The sequence below is a fragment of the Candida oxycetoniae genome, assembly GCF_023343755.2.
Source record: "Candida oxycetoniae strain CBS 10844 chromosome Unknown scaffold40, whole genome shotgun sequence".
Classification (NCBI taxonomy): Eukaryota; Fungi; Ascomycota; class Pichiomycetes; order Serinales; family Debaryomycetaceae; genus Lodderomyces; species Lodderomyces oxycetoniae.
Genome location: NW_026055415.1, coordinates 1 through 19,658, shown reverse-complemented (window position 1 = coordinate 19,658; position 19,658 = coordinate 1). Strand labels below are relative to the sequence as shown.

At 44.1% G+C, this 19,658-nt stretch overlaps 10 protein-coding genes across 10 annotated transcripts; 6 read left to right on the top strand and 4 right to left on the bottom strand. All coding sequences in view use genetic code 12, as the record gives it.

The window, feature by feature from the left end:
- Positions 1-28: 28 nt before the first annotated feature.
- DUS4 (tRNA dihydrouridine synthase) lies at positions 29-813 on the bottom strand (the record flags this gene model as incomplete). The annotated part of the gene is made up of 2 exons (XM_049323505.1): positions 29-106; positions 352-813. The coding sequence occupies 2 exons, from the start codon at positions 811-813 to the stop codon at positions 29-31; spliced, it is 540 nt and encodes a 179-aa protein (XP_049180621.1).
- Positions 814-1,023: 210 nt separating this feature from the next.
- On the bottom strand, positions 1,024-3,276 carry BDF1 (chromatin-binding protein; the record flags this gene model as incomplete). The annotated part of the gene is made up of 1 exon (XM_049323504.1): positions 1,024-3,276. The coding sequence occupies one exon, from the start codon at positions 3,274-3,276 to the stop codon at positions 1,024-1,026; it is 2,253 nt and encodes a 750-aa protein (XP_049180620.1).
- Positions 3,277-3,600: 324 nt separating this feature from the next.
- On the bottom strand, positions 3,601-5,586 carry BRE1 (E3 ubiquitin-protein ligase; the record flags this gene model as incomplete). The annotated part of the gene is made up of 1 exon (XM_049323503.1): positions 3,601-5,586. One exon carries the CDS (start codon positions 5,584-5,586, stop codon positions 3,601-3,603), a length of 1,986 nt encoding a protein of 661 aa, XP_049180619.1.
- A 164-nt stretch (positions 5,587-5,750) lies between these two features.
- Positions 5,751-8,258, top strand: ROT2 (glucan 1,3-alpha-glucosidase ROT2; the record flags this gene model as incomplete). The annotated part of the gene is made up of 1 exon (XM_049323502.1): positions 5,751-8,258. The coding sequence occupies one exon, from the start codon at positions 5,751-5,753 to the stop codon at positions 8,256-8,258; it is 2,508 nt and encodes an 835-aa protein (XP_049180618.1).
- A 116-nt stretch (positions 8,259-8,374) lies between these two features.
- SKN7 (kinase-regulated stress-responsive transcription factor) lies at positions 8,375-9,712 on the top strand (the record flags this gene model as incomplete). The annotated part of the gene is made up of 1 exon (XM_049323501.1): positions 8,375-9,712. The coding sequence occupies one exon, from the start codon at positions 8,375-8,377 to the stop codon at positions 9,710-9,712; it is 1,338 nt and encodes a 445-aa protein (XP_049180617.1).
- Positions 9,713-10,618: 906 nt separating this feature from the next.
- KGF56_002287 (ribose phosphate diphosphokinase subunit) lies at positions 10,619-11,944 on the top strand (the record flags this gene model as incomplete). The annotated part of the gene is made up of 1 exon (XM_049323500.1): positions 10,619-11,944. One exon carries the CDS (start codon positions 10,619-10,621, stop codon positions 11,942-11,944), a length of 1,326 nt encoding a protein of 441 aa, XP_049180616.1.
- A 200-nt stretch (positions 11,945-12,144) lies between these two features.
- On the top strand, positions 12,145-13,464 carry MDJ1 (Mdj1p; the record flags this gene model as incomplete). The annotated part of the gene is made up of 1 exon (XM_049323499.1): positions 12,145-13,464. The coding sequence occupies one exon, from the start codon at positions 12,145-12,147 to the stop codon at positions 13,462-13,464; it is 1,320 nt and encodes a 439-aa protein (XP_049180615.1).
- A 904-nt stretch (positions 13,465-14,368) lies between these two features.
- RPS25B (40S ribosomal protein eS25) lies at positions 14,369-14,683 on the top strand (the record flags this gene model as incomplete). The annotated part of the gene is made up of 1 exon (XM_049323498.1): positions 14,369-14,683. The coding sequence occupies one exon, from the start codon at positions 14,369-14,371 to the stop codon at positions 14,681-14,683; it is 315 nt and encodes a 104-aa protein (XP_049180614.1).
- Positions 14,684-16,206: 1,523 nt separating this feature from the next.
- Positions 16,207-17,613, bottom strand: THR4 (threonine synthase; the record flags this gene model as incomplete). Its single annotated transcript, XM_049323497.1, has 1 exon — positions 16,207-17,613. One exon carries the CDS (start codon positions 17,611-17,613, stop codon positions 16,207-16,209), a length of 1,407 nt encoding a protein of 468 aa, XP_049180613.1.
- Positions 17,614-18,639: 1,026 nt separating this feature from the next.
- KGF56_002283 (uncharacterized protein) lies at positions 18,640-19,658 on the top strand (the record flags this gene model as incomplete). Its single annotated transcript, XM_049323494.1, has 2 exons — positions 18,640-18,935; positions 19,020-19,593. Coding segments are annotated over 2 exons (870 nt in total), but the record flags the coding sequence as incomplete, so codon positions are not given.

Below are 19,658 nucleotides of genomic sequence, written 5' to 3'. Positions count from 1 at the left end.
TTTGGCAAACTCCTTTTCGTGTTTTCTTTTAAGAATAAAGTATTTGTCCAACACATCGATCATATCGATCATTGACTTGCATGTATTCACCTCTTTCACTACTTTTCTTGGAATCAGCGGCATGTTATCCATCATCTGCGCAACGTGGTGTTGCGAGAGTTTGAACGGAAGACCGTAGCTAGTGGCGAGATGCATAAACATTTCTATTGCGCCCCATGGTGTAGTGTCCATTCCTGTAAATAAAGCAGGGTTGGCTAGAACCCCACGCGCAGACATCACACCATCAACCTTGGTGAACTCAACTATCCTCTTACAATCGTCCAATGTAAAGCAGTCTCCGTTTGCAATCACCGGTACCGACACATGCAGCCGCACCACCTTTATAGCCTCAAGGTTTACTGGCGTGGACGATCTTGTAGTCTTTGTGCGGCCATGTATTGTGAGCATATCTGTGCCTGCTGCCTCGACTATTCTTGCAAAGGCAATAGTCTCGTTGAGATCATTATGTATACGTATCTTTGTGTCTATGCATATGAACGGGTATTTAGCCTTTGCCGCGGCGATCATCTCTGCCACTAGATGTGGCTTGCTCATCAACGCGGCTCCCACACCTTCCCTCACCTGGTCTCTAATGGGACACCCACAGTTGATGCCTATTCCATCAACATACGGATGCACCATGCCAACAAACTTGACAAAGTCCGCAACATTATTCACACCGACTTGCACAATGACGCAGTGGTCCTTATCGTTGGTAGTAAAGTCTGCATACCTTGCCATCTCATTACGTACAAACTCGCGCGCAAGGATCATGGGTGTGTATACAATGTCCACATTGTAAAACCGACATAGTTCACGAAACGGGAGCTTGGAGTATCGAACCATGGGTCCTGATACATACACGGGCCGACCCTGCTCACGACATTGCCGTATAATTGTCAACGGTGAGGTCATCAAAGAGAAAAGCTATGTGTTCTGTGTTTATACATAATAATACAAATTTTTTTTTTTTTCCTTCTTTTCTTACTCCTCTTCTGAGCTCTCTGATGACATTGCATCATCTGAGCTCTCCTCATGGGCAATCTCCATAAACCCATTATTGTTAGTTTGCTGCAGTTGAGATTGCCCATTGCCTTCGTCAAATAGCGCAAGCTGCGACCTCAAATGCGCCAACTCGTCTAGACTTGTACCTGACTTCTTTTTTCTCTTACTTTGTGACTTTTGAGAAGCTTTTTCACCAAATAAAAAGTCATACAATTTCAACACAGTTGAGTCGCCCAACTGGTCCATATCCAACTCGACCTCATCATCATTGGTGATCTGCACATCATCTTGAATCATCTTGATTAGAGCATTTAGCTTTTTGTCCGATAAGGTGGGGACCGCTTCGGAGACCTGTTTCTTCATTTCGTAGGTGACAACAGGTTGTGGTGGAGTAAGTTTGATTTGGTGGTTTTGTGCAGGGTGTAAAGGTTCCTTGGACTTTTTTGACTTGGTGTGGGAGTGGTGGGTGTGGCTACCATGGCTGTGGCTGCGGTTGTGATGGCCATGGCCATGACTGTTGCCGCGTTTAGTGGTGCCACGTTTCTTTTTCTTTTTCCTTCTTGCAGCCTGTTGTTCTTTTAATTTCTTCAAGTGCTCCTTCTTTAGCTCATCCAACTCCTTTTTCATTCTTGCCAATTGGTTTTCGAGAAGCTGGATAGCGGGGATTTCAGAGAGCAGTGCTTCGGTTATTTCCATATCCTCCATGTCTTCCTCGTCCTCTTCCTCCTCGCTACTATTAGACTCATCCCCTCCACTTACCTCAGACGCGGGCGGTGTAGGCTCGGGCACAGGCTTATTAGCCCATTTCTTATCAAAAACAGCCTCCAACCTGTGTCCCATCATATTCACCTCTGTGCCCTCTGGATTGAAAGCATAACAGTTTTGAAATATCAACCTCACGTCTTTTTCAAACTCGTCGGCGTTTTCATATTGATTGTTGGCAAGTTTGGATTGCACCGTGCCGAGATCCATTGGCTGCTTGACAATTTGAAAGTAGTTTGGTATATTCAAACTAACCGCATCCACGGGCGCCAAAAAGGGGAAGTTGTAGTTGTAATGTTTCTTGGACATCAATTCCTTGATTGTTTGCGTGCAGAACCTCAACTCTGCAGCAAACTTCTTTTTCCTGGGTCTTACATCGTATGGCAATTCCTTTGGCTTTGGTGGGTGGATGGTTCTTTTTGGCCGTGTGGCTGCTACTGAGTCTCGTTGAGACTCCGTGGTTACTCTTTTTTTGGGAGGAGGCGGTGGTGTGGGAGAGGACCCAGCAGCTACTGACGGTGCTGCTACCACTGACGGTGCTGCTACCACTGAAGATGCCGCTGCTGCTCCTCCTCCTCCTCCTGATGGCAATTCTTTTGGCGGTGCGTTCAACATGTGTTTTTCGAAATGTGCTTGTATATTAGTTGCCATTCTGGAAATACCTGCAGTCTCGCCGTTGAACTTTTTACAGTTTGCCACTAACAAGTTGAAATCGTCGACAAACTGGGAGATATCCTCATACGCATCAACTGTGAGCTTTTTTTCAATTGTTGACAAGTCCATAGGCCGTGGTATATAGTTGTAGTATAGTGGGATATTGAGTTTCACCGTGTCCACAGGTGCAAGAAACGGTGAAGCATCCTTAAGTCGTTTGATTGCTTTGATTGTGTTGAGAGCAAACTTGACTTGATGTGCGGGCATGGGATGGAGCGGTAAGTTGTCCATATCTGGTTCAGGTGGCGGCTTGGGTGCGGGAGTAATCTCGACTTGCGGGGAGGAGTCCAGAGGGGATCCAGGGGTGGACTTTATAGGCTCATCCTTGGGCTCCTCCTTGGGCTCATCTTTAGGTTCATCTTTAGGCTCCTCCTTGGGCTCATCTTTAGGCTCATCCTTGGGCTCCTCCTTGGGCTCCTCCTTGGGCTCATCTTTAGGCTCCTCATTAGGCTCCTCCTTAGGCTCCTCCTTAGGCTCATCTTCCTTAAGCTCCACTTCCCTTACCTCCACTTCCCTTACCTCCTCCTCTTTTTCCCCTTGTTCCCCTTGTTCCCCCATTTCCCCCATTCTTTGCTTCTTTTCTTCCGGCTCTTCACTTGCGTCCTCTTCCAACTTTCTCTTTTCCGGTACTGGAGAGGGATCTGGTGGTGACAATGGTTCCTGCGCCAATTCACCCATTACCTCTTGCTTAGTCTCCGCATGAAACGAGTCTCCAGAAGGCGTCTGTACAGGAGTATTTGTATCAACTTGTGACATTTGTGTGGGACCCTAACACAACTAAAATGTATCTATCTATCTCTCCCTTCACTCCGTACACAAAAATGAATTTACGAATTTACAAAAAAAAAAAAAGAAAAAAAAAAAGAAGAAAAAAAGAAGAAAATGAGGACTCTTTTAATGAGGACTCTTTTAGTAAAAAGAAGAAAAAAAAAAAACAGAAAACGAGGTCTCTTTTAGCAAAAAAAAAAAAAAAAAACCAAAAGAAGATGAGGAAATCTTCATCTTATTTATACTCGCAGTGGTGCTTGTGTGCAGTACTCTACCCCCCAAATGCACACGACTTCCTTTACTTTCTTTTATTTACAAGTGTACAGTTAACAAGTCGTTACTTGAGAATCCCTTATTGCAAGTGGGACATCTTCTTAGTCTAGCAGCAAGTCTCTCGTGGGTGCACCCTGAGCAGAATACATGGCCACACACTGTGATGGCCGTGTCCTTCCAGTTCTTTGTGCACACTGAACACTTGGCAATCGACCGCAAAGCTTGAATTTGCTGCTCGTCCTCTTCAAGAATAGAGCTGGTATTGTTTGCTTTGTATTTGAGTAGTAGCGACTCTGTCGAAGCAAGGCTCTTGTTGAGTTTGGTCAACTCGAGCAATTGTTTGTTTGCAAGGTCCTTTGATTGCAGTAACTCACTGGTGAGTGTATTGACTTTTGCATCCTTGCGCTCGACATCCTTCTCCAAGGCCTCCTTGGTTACCTGGAGGCTCTTTACTTTGTCTTGTAGGGCAAAGTTTTCTTGCAACGAGTTCTCCTTGATGATTTTGTAGTCGAGAAGCGATTTGGATAGTATATCGATCTTGTTCAAGTAGGTCACCTCCAACTCGTTAAGGTTTTTGATGAGATCCTGCGACTTTGCCACTTGTTGTTTGAGCACCTTGTTCTCGTTTGTGAGCGAATCCTTTAGTCTCATTGTGGCAAAGTACTTTTGGTCAGCTTTGTTTTTTTCAATAGTGAGTTTTTTCACTTGGTTCTCGTGGTCTATGGTGGTGTGTAGTTTCTTTATTGTTAGATCTCGTGTTTGCTTAAATGCACTTTCGATTTCCCTAATCTCATTCAACAACAACAACAGGTCTGCATGTTCTGTCTCCATTGGGCTAAACTTTTCCTTAGTGAGCTCTTCGATCCGCTTGGAGAAGATTTCGTTCAACTCTAGTAACGACTCGGTACTCTTTTGGTCTTCTTTTTCACTGGTCAAAAGACTATTTTTTGCCAACAACTCGTCCCTTGTTGTTCTCACTCGCACAAGGTCCTGTTCTGCTTTCTCGAGCTGCTGTTTCAAACTCTCATTCTCTTTCACCAATTCCATCTCAACAATCTTTTTTATCTCGTTTTGCTTCTCCTCCAATTCACTCAACTTGGTCACGTTAACTGAGTTTAGTTTGTTCACCTTGCTGATCTGTTCTTGGAGCGATTGGTTGTTCTTGATGAGCCTTTTGTATATAGGGTTATCCTGCAAGTCGCTTTCACTTAGATTGTGAAGTTTGCTTTCTAGTGCAGTTGTTTTCTTGAGTAGCTCTTGGTTGCTTGTTGAGAGTGCTTGTGTTTGTTCGTTGAGGATGGCGTTGGAGGTGCGCAACTGCTCCACCTCCGTGGTGAGAGTATCCAAGGAGGAACCATTGGTTTGTTGTTGTGGTGCTGCTGCTGGTGCTGCTGCTGGTAGTGCTGGTGTTGTTGTTGACTCCCCTTCTTTTCCTTCTTCTTCTTTTTGTTCCATTATTTCTTTCCTTGCGTCGTCCACCCGCTTCAAAGTCTTTGACTCATTACGTTCGTACGTGTTTATCAAGGCTAGAATCTCCGACTCTAGAGCTGCTATGTTCTCTGTTAGTGTTTGATTTTCCTTGACAAGTATTTGGTTTTCACTTTTGAGTGTGCCGAGCTGTTGAACGCTTTGTATATCGCTCGGAGCCACTTTGGAAGAGATTGCCTTGGATAGCTGTTTACTGATGGTTTGGAGTTTGGCATCCACCTTGTCGTTGAATGCTACCAATATGTTATCGTCTTTCCCTTCTTCTACATCAAACAATGCTACAAGCTGCTCATACCATGCAATCAACACACTACTTATATGTTTCAGCTGGTCAACGTCCCGTGTTAGCCGTTTTACCTCTCCTTTTAGTTTCAACACCTGCTGTTTATACAAAATCATCTGTCTCCAGATCGCTTCCTTTTTGAAGTACACCACATCTGCCTGACTTAAGGGTCCCTCTGTACTTAGCTCATCCAAAGCCACCTTGGATTTTTTGGCACTTGTAGTACCCACTGAATCACTCGGTCTTTTATTCATTATGAAGCTTTGGAGATGAGTCTGGATGAGTTGGAAGGCTTTTTTTTTTTTTTTTTTTTTTTTTTTTTTTTTTTTTTTTTTTTTTTTTTTTTTGTTCTTTTTTTGTTCTTTTTTTGCGCAAAAATTTATATTTTTGTACGCACGACTGAACAAGTAAAGGTCTTATGAGAGTGTTCAGTCTTTTTGCTATTGTAGGTGGTTGTTCTGCAGTTAAGGACTACCTCTTCAAGGCATGTGCCGACTCTGGATTTTGTCGTCAGCATGTGGACAATGATGGGGGTGGAGGTTATTATGTCCAAGAGGAGTCGCTTGAATTAACCAATGGAGTGCTACATGGAGTGGTTTCTAAGGTACAGCCACACCAGGTACAGCTTCCATTTGAGATTAGCATTGTTGAAAACAGTTTCAGGTTTCGAATGGATGAGCAGAGAGTGGTAGGCCATAAGAGGTATAACGAGGCGGCAAAGTGGGCATTCAGCGAGAATGCGCAGATGGGCCATCTCAATTATACAAGGCGGAAGACTTCAGTTGATGTAAGTTATGGTCATCATAAGAAGGTAGTTATACAGATGAACCCGGTGTTGTTCACTTTTTACTATAGAGACCAAGTGCAGTTGGTGGTGAACGAGAAACAATTGTTGCACATGGGCCTAGAGCCGATGGGCCTAGAGCCAATGGGCAAAGAGCCAATGGGCCAAGAAGCGATTGGGCTTGACTTTACACTAAAAGGGTTTAGTCATCTCTACGGAATCCCAGAGCATGCAGACACGATGCTGTTGAAGGACACACTGGGATCAGAGCCCTACAGGTTGTACAACGTGGATATCTTTGAGTACGAAGTAGATTCGAGATTGCCCATGTACGGGTCTATACCATTACTAATGGCAGTTAAGCGAGACGTGTCAATTGCAATATTCTGGATCAACAGCGCCGACACTTTTGTTGATATTCATAAAGAGTCTAATAACTCGAGCGTACACTGGATGTCCGAGAATGGAGTGATGGACTTTATAGTCATCATTGAGGACAAACCTCGCGATGTCAACCGAGTTTATGGGAGAATCACAGGCAATGTCATGTTGCCACTCTTGGCCAGTTTAGGCTACCATCAATGCCGGTGGAACTACAATGACATCGAGGATGTGCTTGATGTGCACTCCAAATTCGACGAGTATCAAATACCCTATGATAATATATGGCTCGATATCGAGTACACCGATAACAAGAAATATTTTACATGGCATCCTGAGAATTTCAATGATCCCGGGAGGATGTTGCAAGTGTTGAACAGAACAGGAAGAAACTTGGTGGTTATCATTGATCCTCACATCAAAACAGGATACGAGGTTAGTCAAGGCCTCATTGACAACGATATTGCAATAAAAAACTCAAAAAACGAGGTTTACCATGGCCACTGCTGGCCCGGTGAGTCTATTTGGGTCGACACACTTCACCCTGCAAGTCAACCGTTTTGGAACAAACTTCACCAACGGTTTATTCCTGACAAATACCAAAACATACTATTTTGGAACGACATGAATGAGCCGTCTGTGTTTGATGGGCCAGAAACAACTATGCCAAAGGACAACATCCACTACGGACAATGGGAACACCGCAGTGTCCACAATCTCTACGGACTAACAATGCACGAAGCAACTTACAAGCTGCTCCTCAATAAGCAGCAAAGGCCGTTTATATTAACACGGTCCTTTTTTGCAGGAAGCCAGCGCACAGCGGCAATGTGGACTGGAGACAACATGTCGCGGTGGGAGTACTTGAAAGTATCGATTCCCATGATTCTCACGATGAATATTGCCGGCATGCCGTTTGCAGGAGCAGACGTTGGAGGCTTTTTTGGTGATCCATCGGCCGAGTTGTTGACCAGGTGGTACCAAGCCGGGGTCTGGTACCCGTTCTTTAGAGGTCATGCACATATAGACTCTAGAAGGAGAGAGCCGTGGTTGGCAGGAGACCCTTATATTGGCCATATCAGAGATGCAATACGATTGAGATATGCGATGATGCCTGTTTTCTACACCAGTTTCTACGAAGCCTCTGTGAACGGCACACCTGTTATAAAGCCTGTGTTTTATGAGTACCACCACCACAAAAAGGCGTTGGACATTGAGGATGAGTTTTTCCTTGGGGACTCAGGGGTATTGGTGAAGCCGGTGACTGATGAAGGTGCTACAACCGTGACTTTCAGTAGTGTTGAGTGGGGTGATACGTTTTACAGTTTTACCAATGGCGTCATTGGGGAAAAAGTAGAGAGTTTGGCTGGTGGTGGTGGTAGTGCTGCTGCTGCTGTTACTCTTGGGGATATTCCTATGCTACTCAAGGGCGGCTCGATTGTGCCCATGAAGATGCGGTACAGGAGGTCTACAAAGTTGATGCGGTATGATCCGTACACCTTGGTAGTGGCGCTCGATAAAGAAAACAGAGCCAAAGGCACGTTATACGTGGATGATGGCGAGACCATAAACGGAGAGTACACATATATCACGATAGAGGCAGATGCAAGCGGGTTAAGACTGTCGTCTGCGATTAACGTTGAAAAGGTGATAATTGTAGGAGGTAGCACCATTAATGGGGTAAGTTCAGGAAATCTCAAGCAAGAAGGTGGAAGAGCAGTTATCACCAATGCCACGCTCCCAATATATTTTGTCGTGTAAAAATAAATAAAAAAATAAAATAAAATAAAAGATATTAAACATTAAAATAAAAAAAAAAGCACAGCTTTTTACTTTGAAACCTCTCTTGATTTCCATCTTCCTCCTCCTCCACAACTATGTCCAGTATTGGTCTAGACTCTACACTAGCGACCACGTTCAGCTCGAACCAGAGCGGGTCCAATGATTTTGTCAAGAAGCTATTCCTCATGTTGCAGGAGGATAGCTATAAAGATATTGTCAAGTGGACCGAGAACGGAGACAGTTTTGTTGTGCTCAATACCAATGCTTTCACCAAAGAGATACTACCCCGTCATTTTAAGCATTCTAACTTTGCCAGTTTCGTAAGGCAGCTAAACAAGTACGATTTTCACAAAGTGAAAGTGGCCAATGATGCCAGGCTGACGTACCCATATGGCGAGGATGCGTGGGAGTTTAAGCACCCAGATTTCAAGATTAATGATCGAAACTCGTTAGATAATATCAAGAGGAAAGGGCCAGGGATTAAGAAACAGCTACAGCAGCAGCAGCAACTGCAAAAACAGCAAAACTATCATCAACAGCTACATCAACAACACTCTAGTGTAATCAACGGCAAGGTTGTAGCAGAGCACAGTCTAACGCAATGCAATCGCAACTGCGCCTACTTGAAGGAGCAGCTCAACCAGGTAAAAGAGAGTAATCAGCATCTTGTTCAAGAGAATGCGATGTTGCAGAAAAAGTACAAGACATTAGTTGACCATATTGTTTCAATCAACTCGTTCAATGAGCGGTACTACCGGTCGATGGGTGCGCTCATCAATGTGTTGGTACAATCGGGGATCAAGCTTCCTCCGTTGGACTTTCCGCCACCAAACAACTTTACCAGTCTGGCAATATCGCCACATGGTTCTATTGATCTTGCCCAGGGGTACATTCTTGAAGGGAAAGAATGTGGTGGGGATGCAACTGTAGCAGCACCATCCACTGCAGCAGCAGCATCCACTGTAGCAGCAGCATCCACTGTAGCAGCAGCATCTACTGGGACTAGTGAGTATATAGGGACGCCCCTTGCACCCACGTTCCATGTGTTACTTGTCGAGGATGACAATGTTTGCATTCAGTTGTGTCGCAAGTTTCTTGTCAAGTACGGGTGTCAGGTGACAGTAGTCACCGATGGACTCAACGCCATTTCCACGGTGGAACACACCAAGTATGACCTAGTGTTGATGGATATTGTGATGCCCAACTTGGACGGCGCCACTGCCACCAGTGTGATTCGATCGTTTGACACCAAGACCCCGATCATTGCCATGACGGGGAATATTGGCGACAACGATTTAGTCACGTATTTACAGAACGGGATGAGCGATATACTAGCAAAGCCGTTTACCAAGGACGATTTGTACTCGATACTATCGAAACATTTATTAAAAGAGGGAGAAGAGGAGCCGGCGAGTAAGAAGCAGAGACTATGATATAGCCATAGAGCAAGTACACCATCGAGCAAAGCGAGATGGTGGTGCAACACAGGGCCCCTTGTAAAGCATGGGATAGGTTTTAGAGACTATGATATAGCCATAGAGCACTTAGTACACCATCTCGCTTTGCTCGATGGTGGAGCCAATAGTATGAAACGCCAAGTCTGAGAAGGAGTTCCCCCAGGGGTCGCCTTTGGAGAAGTTGTGTTTAAAGGGGACAATCTCAACGGTGTGGAAGTAGACAGAGTTGAAGTTGTAGTTGATTTCAGGCTCTTTATACCTTTTCCTTGACACTTTTGTGAAGTCATCATTACAAGAATGGTCATTACAGCAATGTACTAGGGCAGCCATTGTAGGGTACAGATCTGCCAACATTCTCTTTGTCAATCTATCAGTGTGGGCGATGATATGGTTGCCTATGAAGTAGCGTGGTTTATTGTCTATTAGTAGTTGCTCCATCACCTCAAGCGGCGCGTGGGGGATATAATATAGGACCTGGTGATCGCCAGTAAAGTGTTGTTCAACAGTGAAACTTGAGAATAGCTCCAAGTCCAATTTTGTAAACACTGGATCGTACAATGATACCTTTTCGATATTTAGCACCTCTGCCATCTCCAAAAGCAATGCGTATTGGTACCTAGCATTTGAGCTTCCACTAGGTGAGCCCAAAGCTACACATCTAATTTTAGTAAATCCAGCACAACCAAGACAAGCTTGTATTTCCTTAAAGAAGCTGGACCTTTTTATAACCAGCCTGTAGTGGTCCAAGCTTTGCTTTAGTTTTAACATAGAAAGAAAAAAAAAGAAAAGGGAACAAGTAAAAGGAATGAGGGTGAGAAGTGAGGGTGAGAAATTTTTTTTTTCCTGTAGTTCTTACCAATGGGAAGCATCTTATTCAAGGATATGCGCAAGTGCAAGATCTTCGTAGGGTCGTCACACCCTGAGTTGGGCCAACTTGTTTGCGAAAGGCTAGGGGTATTACCAGCACCATGCACGTTGAAGAAGTTTAGCAATGGCGAGACGTCAGTGCAAATTGGGGTTAGTGTGCGAGATGAGGATGTGTATATTATACAGAGTGGGTCACCGCACATCAACGACCATATCATGGAGCTCTTGATATTGATCAGTGCGTGTCGAGGTGGCAGTGCCAATAAGATCACTGCAGTGATTCCGCAGTTTCCGTACAGCAAGCAGAGCAAGATGAAGAAGCACCGGGGAGCCATTACTGCGAGGATGTTGGCGAACTTGTTGGTAATGGCGGGAGCGGACCATATTGTGAGCATGGACCTTCATGCCAGTCAGATGCAAGGATTCTTCACCAAGCCTGTGGATAATCTATTTGGGGCACCTACCTTGGCGCGATGGATTAGACACAACATTGAAGACTGGGAGAGGTCAGTTGTTGTTTCGAAAAACCCTGGAGGCACAAAGAGAGTAACTGCGTTGGCCGACTCGCTTAAGATCAATTTTGCTATGATTCATACCGATAGGAGACGCACGCAGGATGAGTATGCGAGGAAGAAGGCGTTAAAGACAACAAAGATTACAGATGAGGAAGAAGATAATATAGTAAATGAATTACAAACGGCGCGCATTGTGCAGGGCCATGTTGTTGATGACGAGTGGGAGGGGGAAAAAGAGAAGGCAGGGGCAGCAGCAACCGCAGCAGCAACCGCAACCTCTGCCTCTGCCTGTGCCTCTGCCCCTGCTTCCTTAGACAGTGATGTTCTTGGCGGGTCGTACGATGTGACCAACTCCGACGACGAGGACGAGCCGTTGGTGGAGGAGAAGTTGATTACCCTTGTAGGGGATGTCAAGGATAAAGTAGCGATCATACTCGATGATATGATAGACAAGCCCAACTCGTTTATTGCTGCTGCCGAGCACTTGAGGTTGAACTGTGGTGCAAAAGCTGTGTATGTAGTTGGCACGCACGGAGTGTTTAACGATTCCTGTTTGGATGCATTAACGGAGTCGAGGTGTATTGACAAGATAGTTGTTACCAACACTTATCCTATATTACAAGGTCGTATTGAGGCGCACCGGAATAAGTTGGTGGTGATTGATGTTAGTCCGATATTTGCTGAGTGTATAAGAAGAGACCACTTTGGAGAGTCAATTTCGGTCTTGTTTGACTCGCTTGCAGACGCGACACTATCGAGACGCGACACTATCAACACTATCGACACTATCGAGCAGAGCGAGATAGTGGAGCAACGTCACAATTGACATTATGGACACTATTGACACTATCGAGCAGAGCGAGATAGTGTCACTGTTGACACTCCGCTCGATAGTGGAGTAACAATACTATCTCGCTCTGCTCGATAGTATCTCAAATCAATTTAGCTTTATTATCTTTTCTTTTTCTTTTTCTATTTTTTTTCTCTCTTTTTTCTTTTGCTTTCTTTTGCATTCTTTTTTCTTCAATGAGGTTGAGACCACAGTTAGTCAGTAGTATATGGAGGCGGCAATTGCAAACGTCCAGACGGTTGTTTCTTAATTATGATCCGTACCTGACACTTGGAGTGGATAGGTCAGCGGACGGCAAGCAGATCAAAAGAGCGTACTATGATTTAGTGAAGAAGTTTCACCCCGATGTGAACAAAGAGAAGGATGCGGAGAAGAGGTTCCACAAGATCCAACAGAGTTATGAGATATTAAGGGATAAAGAGAAGAAGGCGCAGTATGACCAGTTTGGTAAGGATGCGTTTGATGAGAATGGACAGCCCACTGGAGGAGGGCAGAATCCCTTTGAAAACACATCTGGTAATCCATTTGGCGGTAGTCCATTTGGTAATCCATATGGGTTTGATTTTGAGGATTTATTTAAGGAAGCCTTTTCTAGAGGCGGTGGTGGTGGTGGTGGTGGTGGTAGACGAGCCCAGTTTGTCACGGAGCATGTTGGGGATAATGTCGAGGTACTTAAGCTGATTCCGTTTAAGGAGAGTATATTTGGAGGCAAGACCACTATCAACTATAAGGTGCTTGAGACATGTGGCACGTGTAAAGGAAGCGGGCTTAAAGCGGGAGCCAAGAAGCAAACGTGTTCTTCGTGTCACGGCACGGGCCAGACGTCGTATGTGATGGGCGGGTTCCATATGGCGTCTACATGTGCCACATGTCAAGGATCCGGGGTAGCAGTAAACCGATCAGATGGGTGTACGACGTGTCACGGTAACGGGGTACAGGAGGTTCCCAAGTCCACGACTATCGATGTACCTGCCGGGGTCAGCAATGGGACGAGGTTGAGGATTCCCGGGCAAGGAGATGCGCCGCAAGTTTTGAAGGACAAGTATAATACGATTAGGAATGGAGACTTGATTGTGCGGATCAATGTACAGTCTGACCCTATATTCAAGAGGGAAAAGAACAATTTAGTAGTTGAGCTGGAGATCAAGATGACTACTGCAAGTCTTGGAGGAGAGATTGTAGTGCCCACCTTAGATGGAGAGAAGGTCAAGTTAAAGATTCGACCAGGAGTGCAGAATGGCAAGAGGTTAGTGATTCCCGATAAGGGAGTTCCAGTGAGTCGACAAAGACGGGGCGATTTAGAAGTTATTTTGAATGTCAAGACGTTGGTTCCAGAGACTGCGACACAGAGTGCATTGCTTGAGGCATTAGCGGATGCGTTTAATGATGAGAATGCGAAAAGGACACTTGAGTGGGAGAAGGTGAAGGAAGAGAAGGACTTGCATCCATCGACGATGGAAAAGATTGCCAAGCTCTTTGGGATTAGAAGAAAGTGATTTTCTTTTTTTTTTTTTTATTGTATATATTTTAGAGTTTCCTCTGCGATTTCTTTAGTTTTTACCTTTAGGACGTAAGTGGAGACGGATCCAGATTCAAATACAGGGACTCTTAATAAAGTGCCATTCCCGATTATGTCGTAGGAGACTTCTTTTGAGATATTTGAGTTTAGTAAGATGCGCAAGCTTGAGTCTGCTCTGATGAGCAAGCGCGATTTGCCATTGATGTTTTTGAGTATTCTGAGGTCACCAAGTCCCTTGTTGAGGTATGATTTTGAGGAGGAGTCTAGGAGGAGTAGTTTTACTCTTGTCGTGAAGATGAGTTTTTCGTTTTCCTCTCCGGGGAGGGAAAGGGGAGAGGTGGAGGGTGGAGGAGAACCAGGGGGAGGAGAACCGGGGGGAGATGAGGGGGAAGATGCAGGGGGGGCAGGAAAAAGGGCAGATGCAGGGGGGGCAGGAAAAGGGGCAGATTTTTCTGGCTGTGTAGTTATCAGCTTATAGTATTGTATATACCTCTCTGCAATCTCCGTATAATCCACGATACTCTCATCGTTTGCAGCCTCGTTGACCTTTTTCACAAAGTTTTCGTTTAAAGCTTGGATTTTGGAGGGAGTTGATTTGCTTTTTGGTTTTATTATTTTCCTTTTCGACAAGACCTCAGGGGGCGCATTAAGCTCCATGGGAAGCTCTTGATCCCCTGGTGTATCCCCCAGAGCGTCCTTTGTGATCTGTGCCTCAGCTTGTCTCTTCATTGAAGAAGCTATTAAAGGAAGAAAAAAAAAGGGTGGTAGCCTGACTCGTGTATAAGGATACTCCAGGGCTAAGCCCTAAAGTAAAGAGGATTTAGAGCAAAAAATAGAGGAAAAAATAAAACGAAACCTGTACCCATACTTCTTTATCCAAGATGGCACCAAAGATCCAACAGACCAAGGCCGCCAAGGCCGCAGCTGCGTTAGCCGGTGGTAAAAAAGGAAAGAAGAAGTGGAACAAGGGTAAAGTTAAGGACAAGGCACAGCATGTTGTTATATTAGACCAAGAGAAATACGATAGGATTTTGAAGGATGTTCCTACATACAAGTATGTTTCTGTGTCGGTATTAGTGGACAGGTTAAAGATTGGAGGATCTCTTGCGAGGGTAGCATTGAAGCAATTAGAGGAGGATGGTATTATTACACCCGTCTTGAAGCACTCTAAACAGGCGATATACACTCGCTCTTAAAGAAAAAAAAAAAATTATTTGTATAGTAAATGTACACTTTTATTCAAAATGATGAGAATTAGTAGACAGCTCTTTACAGGTGCTGCGCAGACGTATAAGATTCTGAGGCTTCTTAACGGGACGCCGGAGGCGGTGTATCTGGTTGTTAGTGAAGTGGACAAGTACAAGAAGTTTGTACCGTTTGTTGAGGACTCGTTTGTTAGTGCGCGGGAAAGCGGGCGGCCGACACGAGGCGGGCTAAGAGTTGGGTGGCGGGATATTGTTGAGCAGTTTGAATGTGAGTTAGAGTGTATTGAGAATGAGCAAGTTGTTGCGCGGAGTGTCGAGATGGAGTTGTTCCATGTCTTAGAGACGCAGTGGAGGTTTTGCAAGGTGAGGAGTAGTTTTGGGGACAAGTGTCGAGTTGACTTTAAGTTAGTGTATAGATTTCGAAATGCGATGTATAATCTGATGAGTGGAATTTTTGCGCCACACGTTTCGAAAATGATGATTTGTGCGTTTGAAAATAGGTTACGAGAGATTAAATAGATGGATATATTAGAAGAGATAAAACGGGGCGACTACGGGCTTGATAGTGTGCGGGAGGCGCTTGATAGAGGCGAGAGGGTGGATGTCGAGAGTGCGAAAAGCATACTTGAGTATGTACCTGAGGAGAAAGGGATGAGGAAGTATAGAGGGATACTTTTGATGGTGAGGAATCTGGCGCCGAGGATGAGCAGTGTAGTGTATCCGTTAGTGATTAGTAGTTTCAAGGGATTTCCGCGGGGCCACGCCGAGATTGATCGAGTATATTGGCAAACGTTGGCCAACTTTGAGAGGAACGAGTATAAGAAGGAGACGAGTGAGGTGATGGGATGGGGAGGGATTGAGATTGATAGAGAGGCAGTAGTGTATTTGATTATTCGGCAGCTTGATTTAGGGGAGATAAGCGATGAGATGATGGGGATGGTGATCCGACTAAGCCAAGGAGGAGTTGAAGAAGAGTTTGTTGAGATGTTATATAAGGTTATTGTTGATGATCGATTTGGGGAGTGGGTGAAGAGACAAAAGGAGGAAGTTCTTTGCGAGTGGCTAGAGTTGAGTAGTTATGTTGTTCAAACGAAGGAATGGGAAGAGCCATTATTATGGGTTGAGCAAGTGTTTGAAGAGTATGCGAGTGCGCCACTAAAAGAGAGGCCAATATGTTTGGCATTGCAAGTGATGTCGCATAGTGGGAGTAAAGGAGAGATTAGTAAATTAGTTCAAGTGTTTCGAGTTCTTGGAGAAGAGCCTAGGATGAAAGGGGGCACCGGGCGGTTCTATCATGCCAAGAGTGATTTAGTCACTGTACTCACGCGGAAGTTTAGCTTTGAAGAGCAAGAAGAGATGAGGGAGAATGGGGGGTTGATGATGATACTTTCCAGTTGTGTTATTGATAGCAACAATCCATTTCTCAAGGAGAGGGCGATACTTTGTTTAAAGTATCTTTTAAAGGGGAATAAGAAGAACCAGGAAATTGTTGAAGGGTTGAAGGTAATGAGTAATTAGTAGAGATGTTTGATTGCGTTTTCTACAGCCTCAAGGGAGGCATCTACGTAAGTGACTCTCTTTTTCAAAGACAGTAACCTTTTGAGGTCGTCCGGGATGATTTTGTCAAACGAGTATTCTGGAAACAGGGCAAGAGCCTTGTTTACTGGTTCTGAGAATTTTGCCGGGTGAGCAGTTGACAAGGATATGTAGGTAGCCGGGTGATTTTCAAGGAAGCGCAAGGCGGTGTTTACGCCGACAGCAGTGTGAGGGTCAATGACATACTTGTGGGAGGCATAGAACTTTTTGATAGTGGCGATAGTTGCATCGTTTGTGACTGAGGAGGAATCGAATATTTCTCTTGCTTGCAGGAGGACCGAGTTTGGTACCGAGAAGGAACCCTCCCTTTTCAACAGGTCCATGTAGGAGCACACAGTTCCCCCCCTTTCCAGGTCCGAGCCCTCTGCCAAATACCAGAGCAATCTTTCAAAGTTTGAAGACACGAGGATATCCATAGCCGGTGAGTGAGTGGACTTTACAGACGAGCCCTTTGCATATACGCCCGATTTCAAGAATCTGTCGAGGATGTCATTTTCGTTTGTAGCGATGATGAGTTTATCTATGGGGAGACCCATTCTGTAGGCAAAGTAGCCTGCGAGGATATCGCCGAAATTACCTGAAGGGACGACGAACCTAACTGTACCCTTTACTCTGTAGAAAGCGTAGAAGTAGTAAGTTATTTGGGCGAGGATTCTTGCCCAGTTTATAGAGTTTACCGCGGCGACGTTGTAACTTGCGAACGACTTATCAGCAAAGATAGCCTTTACTATATCCTGGCAATCGTCGAAAGTGCCGTTTACGGATAAGGCGTGGACGTTTTCATCAGGGACGGTTGACATTTGTAGTTCTTGGATAGGGGAGATTCTTCCTGTTGGATACAAGATGAAGACCTTGACGTCCTTTTTGGCACGCAAGCCGTAGATAGCAGCTGAGCCAGTATCACCTGAAGTAGCGCCGACGACGGTGATTGGGTTTGATTTTTTTCTTTGGAGAAAGTATTCGAACAAGTTACCGACGAACTGGAGGGCGACATCTTTGAAAGCGTAAGTTGGGCCATGGAATAATTCTAGGAGGTACAAGTTTTCGTTGACGTTGTATAAGGGGGTGATTTCGTCCGATTTGAAGGAAGCATAAGACTTTGAGATTAAGGATGAGAGGTGAGAGTCTGGGATTTCTGAGGAGGGGATGTATAGTCTCATAATTTGAAAAGCGAGGTCCTGGAAGGAGAGGGAGGACCAGTCAGCGATGGGGATTTTCGGGATGGATGAGGGTAAGTAGAGGCCACCATCTGGGGCCAAGCCCGTCATGACGACCTCCTCAAAGGAGAGGGATTGCGGGGTAGTAGCTCTTGTTGAAGTGTACATCGGTGGGGAAAAGAAGAAAAGAGGGAAGAGAAAAGAAAGAAAAGAGGGAAGAGAAAAGAAAAGAAAGAAAAATTGAAAATGAAAAGAAAGGAAAATTGAAAATTGAAAATTTGCAAGAAAACGTGGTAAAGAGGGGGGACCAAAAGAAGGAAAGAGGAAGTAGCTGTTGATAAAGAAGAGCTGGAGAGTCACCCGAGGATAGTGAGAATAGAATGAATTAGAAGTGTATTGAGGGAAATGTGAAGAAGGTATTGACATGAGTCATAGAGATGAAAGAGAGAGAACAGAAAAGGCAGAGAAGAAGTAGAAAAGACATAAAAGATATAGAAGAGATACTGGAAAAGGGAATTGTCGTGAAAAGACACTAAAAGGGACATATAAGACATAGAAGAGTTACCATAAAAGGGAATTGTCGTAGAAAGTATTGTAGAAAGCGACATTAAAAGAGACAGAGGAGAGAGTTTACAGAAAAGGGAATTGTCGTAAAAAATAATATCGTAAAAAACGACACTAAGAAGTGACACTGGAAAAGATAATAGAAAAATGATTTATGTCAGAATCGAACGCAGGTAAAAAAAATTAAATAGCTACCAAGTAGGCTAAAGGGTTAATTTTCAAAAACATTTCATGCTAGAAAGGAGAGGATGTGATAGTCTATATACAAAGAGGGAAGGGGGGATATATCATCATAGAGAAGACTATGAAGAAAGAGAACATGATGGAGGTAATCATTGGAGGAGGGTTAATCATATATGTGAGACTGGCGATGAAAGCTTCTTTGTAGGGATGAGAAATGGGAAGTTTATAAAAGTAATGAGTTTTATCAGAATGTAGGTATGGTACTTTATTTTAAACTTTTTGAAAGATATTGATGCAAAAAAGAGAAATAATAGATTAATAGTGTCAACACGTGACAGAGAGATAAGGATATCCACACGTGACACAAAACTGTTCAACGGTTTGGTCATGTGACACAAACGGCTAATAGACGCGTATTATTATAACACAAAGGTAAACAATACCCATATGATTCATCTTCCCCATGGCAAGATGAGTAGCGAGAGTGACAATTTGGATAAAAATGATGAGTATTTTCATAACTTATTAGATGATGAGCTAGTAGAGTATAATTATGAAGAGGATGAAAATGTTATGGAGGAGGATCTTAATGTAGAGGAGTTTGGAAAGCTTTTATATGTCAATGGGTTAATTATATTAAACAGGAAGGTACAATATACAGATGGATATAGATTTCAAAAGTATTGCAGAAAGGAATTTAGTGATATTAAGAGCCGACGTTTATATTTAGTGCCGCTCCATTCGTATGTTACAGAGAGGATAGTGTATGTGTCTATCCCCAGGATAGAAGACTATGTTGATATGGAGGAGTTTTTTATAATAAAGAGCAAGGATGATGTTCAATTGACCAAGTCAAGTGAAAGGGGAGTCCGAGTATATGGAGCAAGTTTCAGATTTGATAGGGGCAGAACTGGTCTAGTAGTGAACAAGTTTGAGGAGAATGAGATTTACGATATGAATATAAGCCAAGACCCCAGTACAAAGAGAGACAACTCTGTATTAAAAAAGCAGTATGTAGAACATGAATATTGTGAAGAGGACAAAGCGTTATTGCAAGCCGGAATACCACGAGAGATCAAAATAGAAGGGATGGAGATGTTTCGGACTTTTTATGAGTATGCACTGGCACATCCCAATTCGAGTCGAGTGTTTACGCCATATACTGGGCCCCACTCTATTTCGAGGAGGTACATCTGTAAGTTTGATGAGACCACGATTAGAGGAGAAGGGACCAACTTTGCGAGACTATACTGGATATTATGTTTAGCGCCATGTTTGAAGTATGTACAGTTGGATAAGGATAAGGAGGAGAAGTTGAAGAAGTTGACCGAAAAGGGTAGTGACAAAGTCACGATTGTCAGGGATATTTTGATTGACTTTTTAAAGAGGGATTTGTGGTTGGTTGATTTGATAAGGATGCAATCAAACCCGTGTGTAAGGATGCAATCAAACCCGTGTGTAAGGAT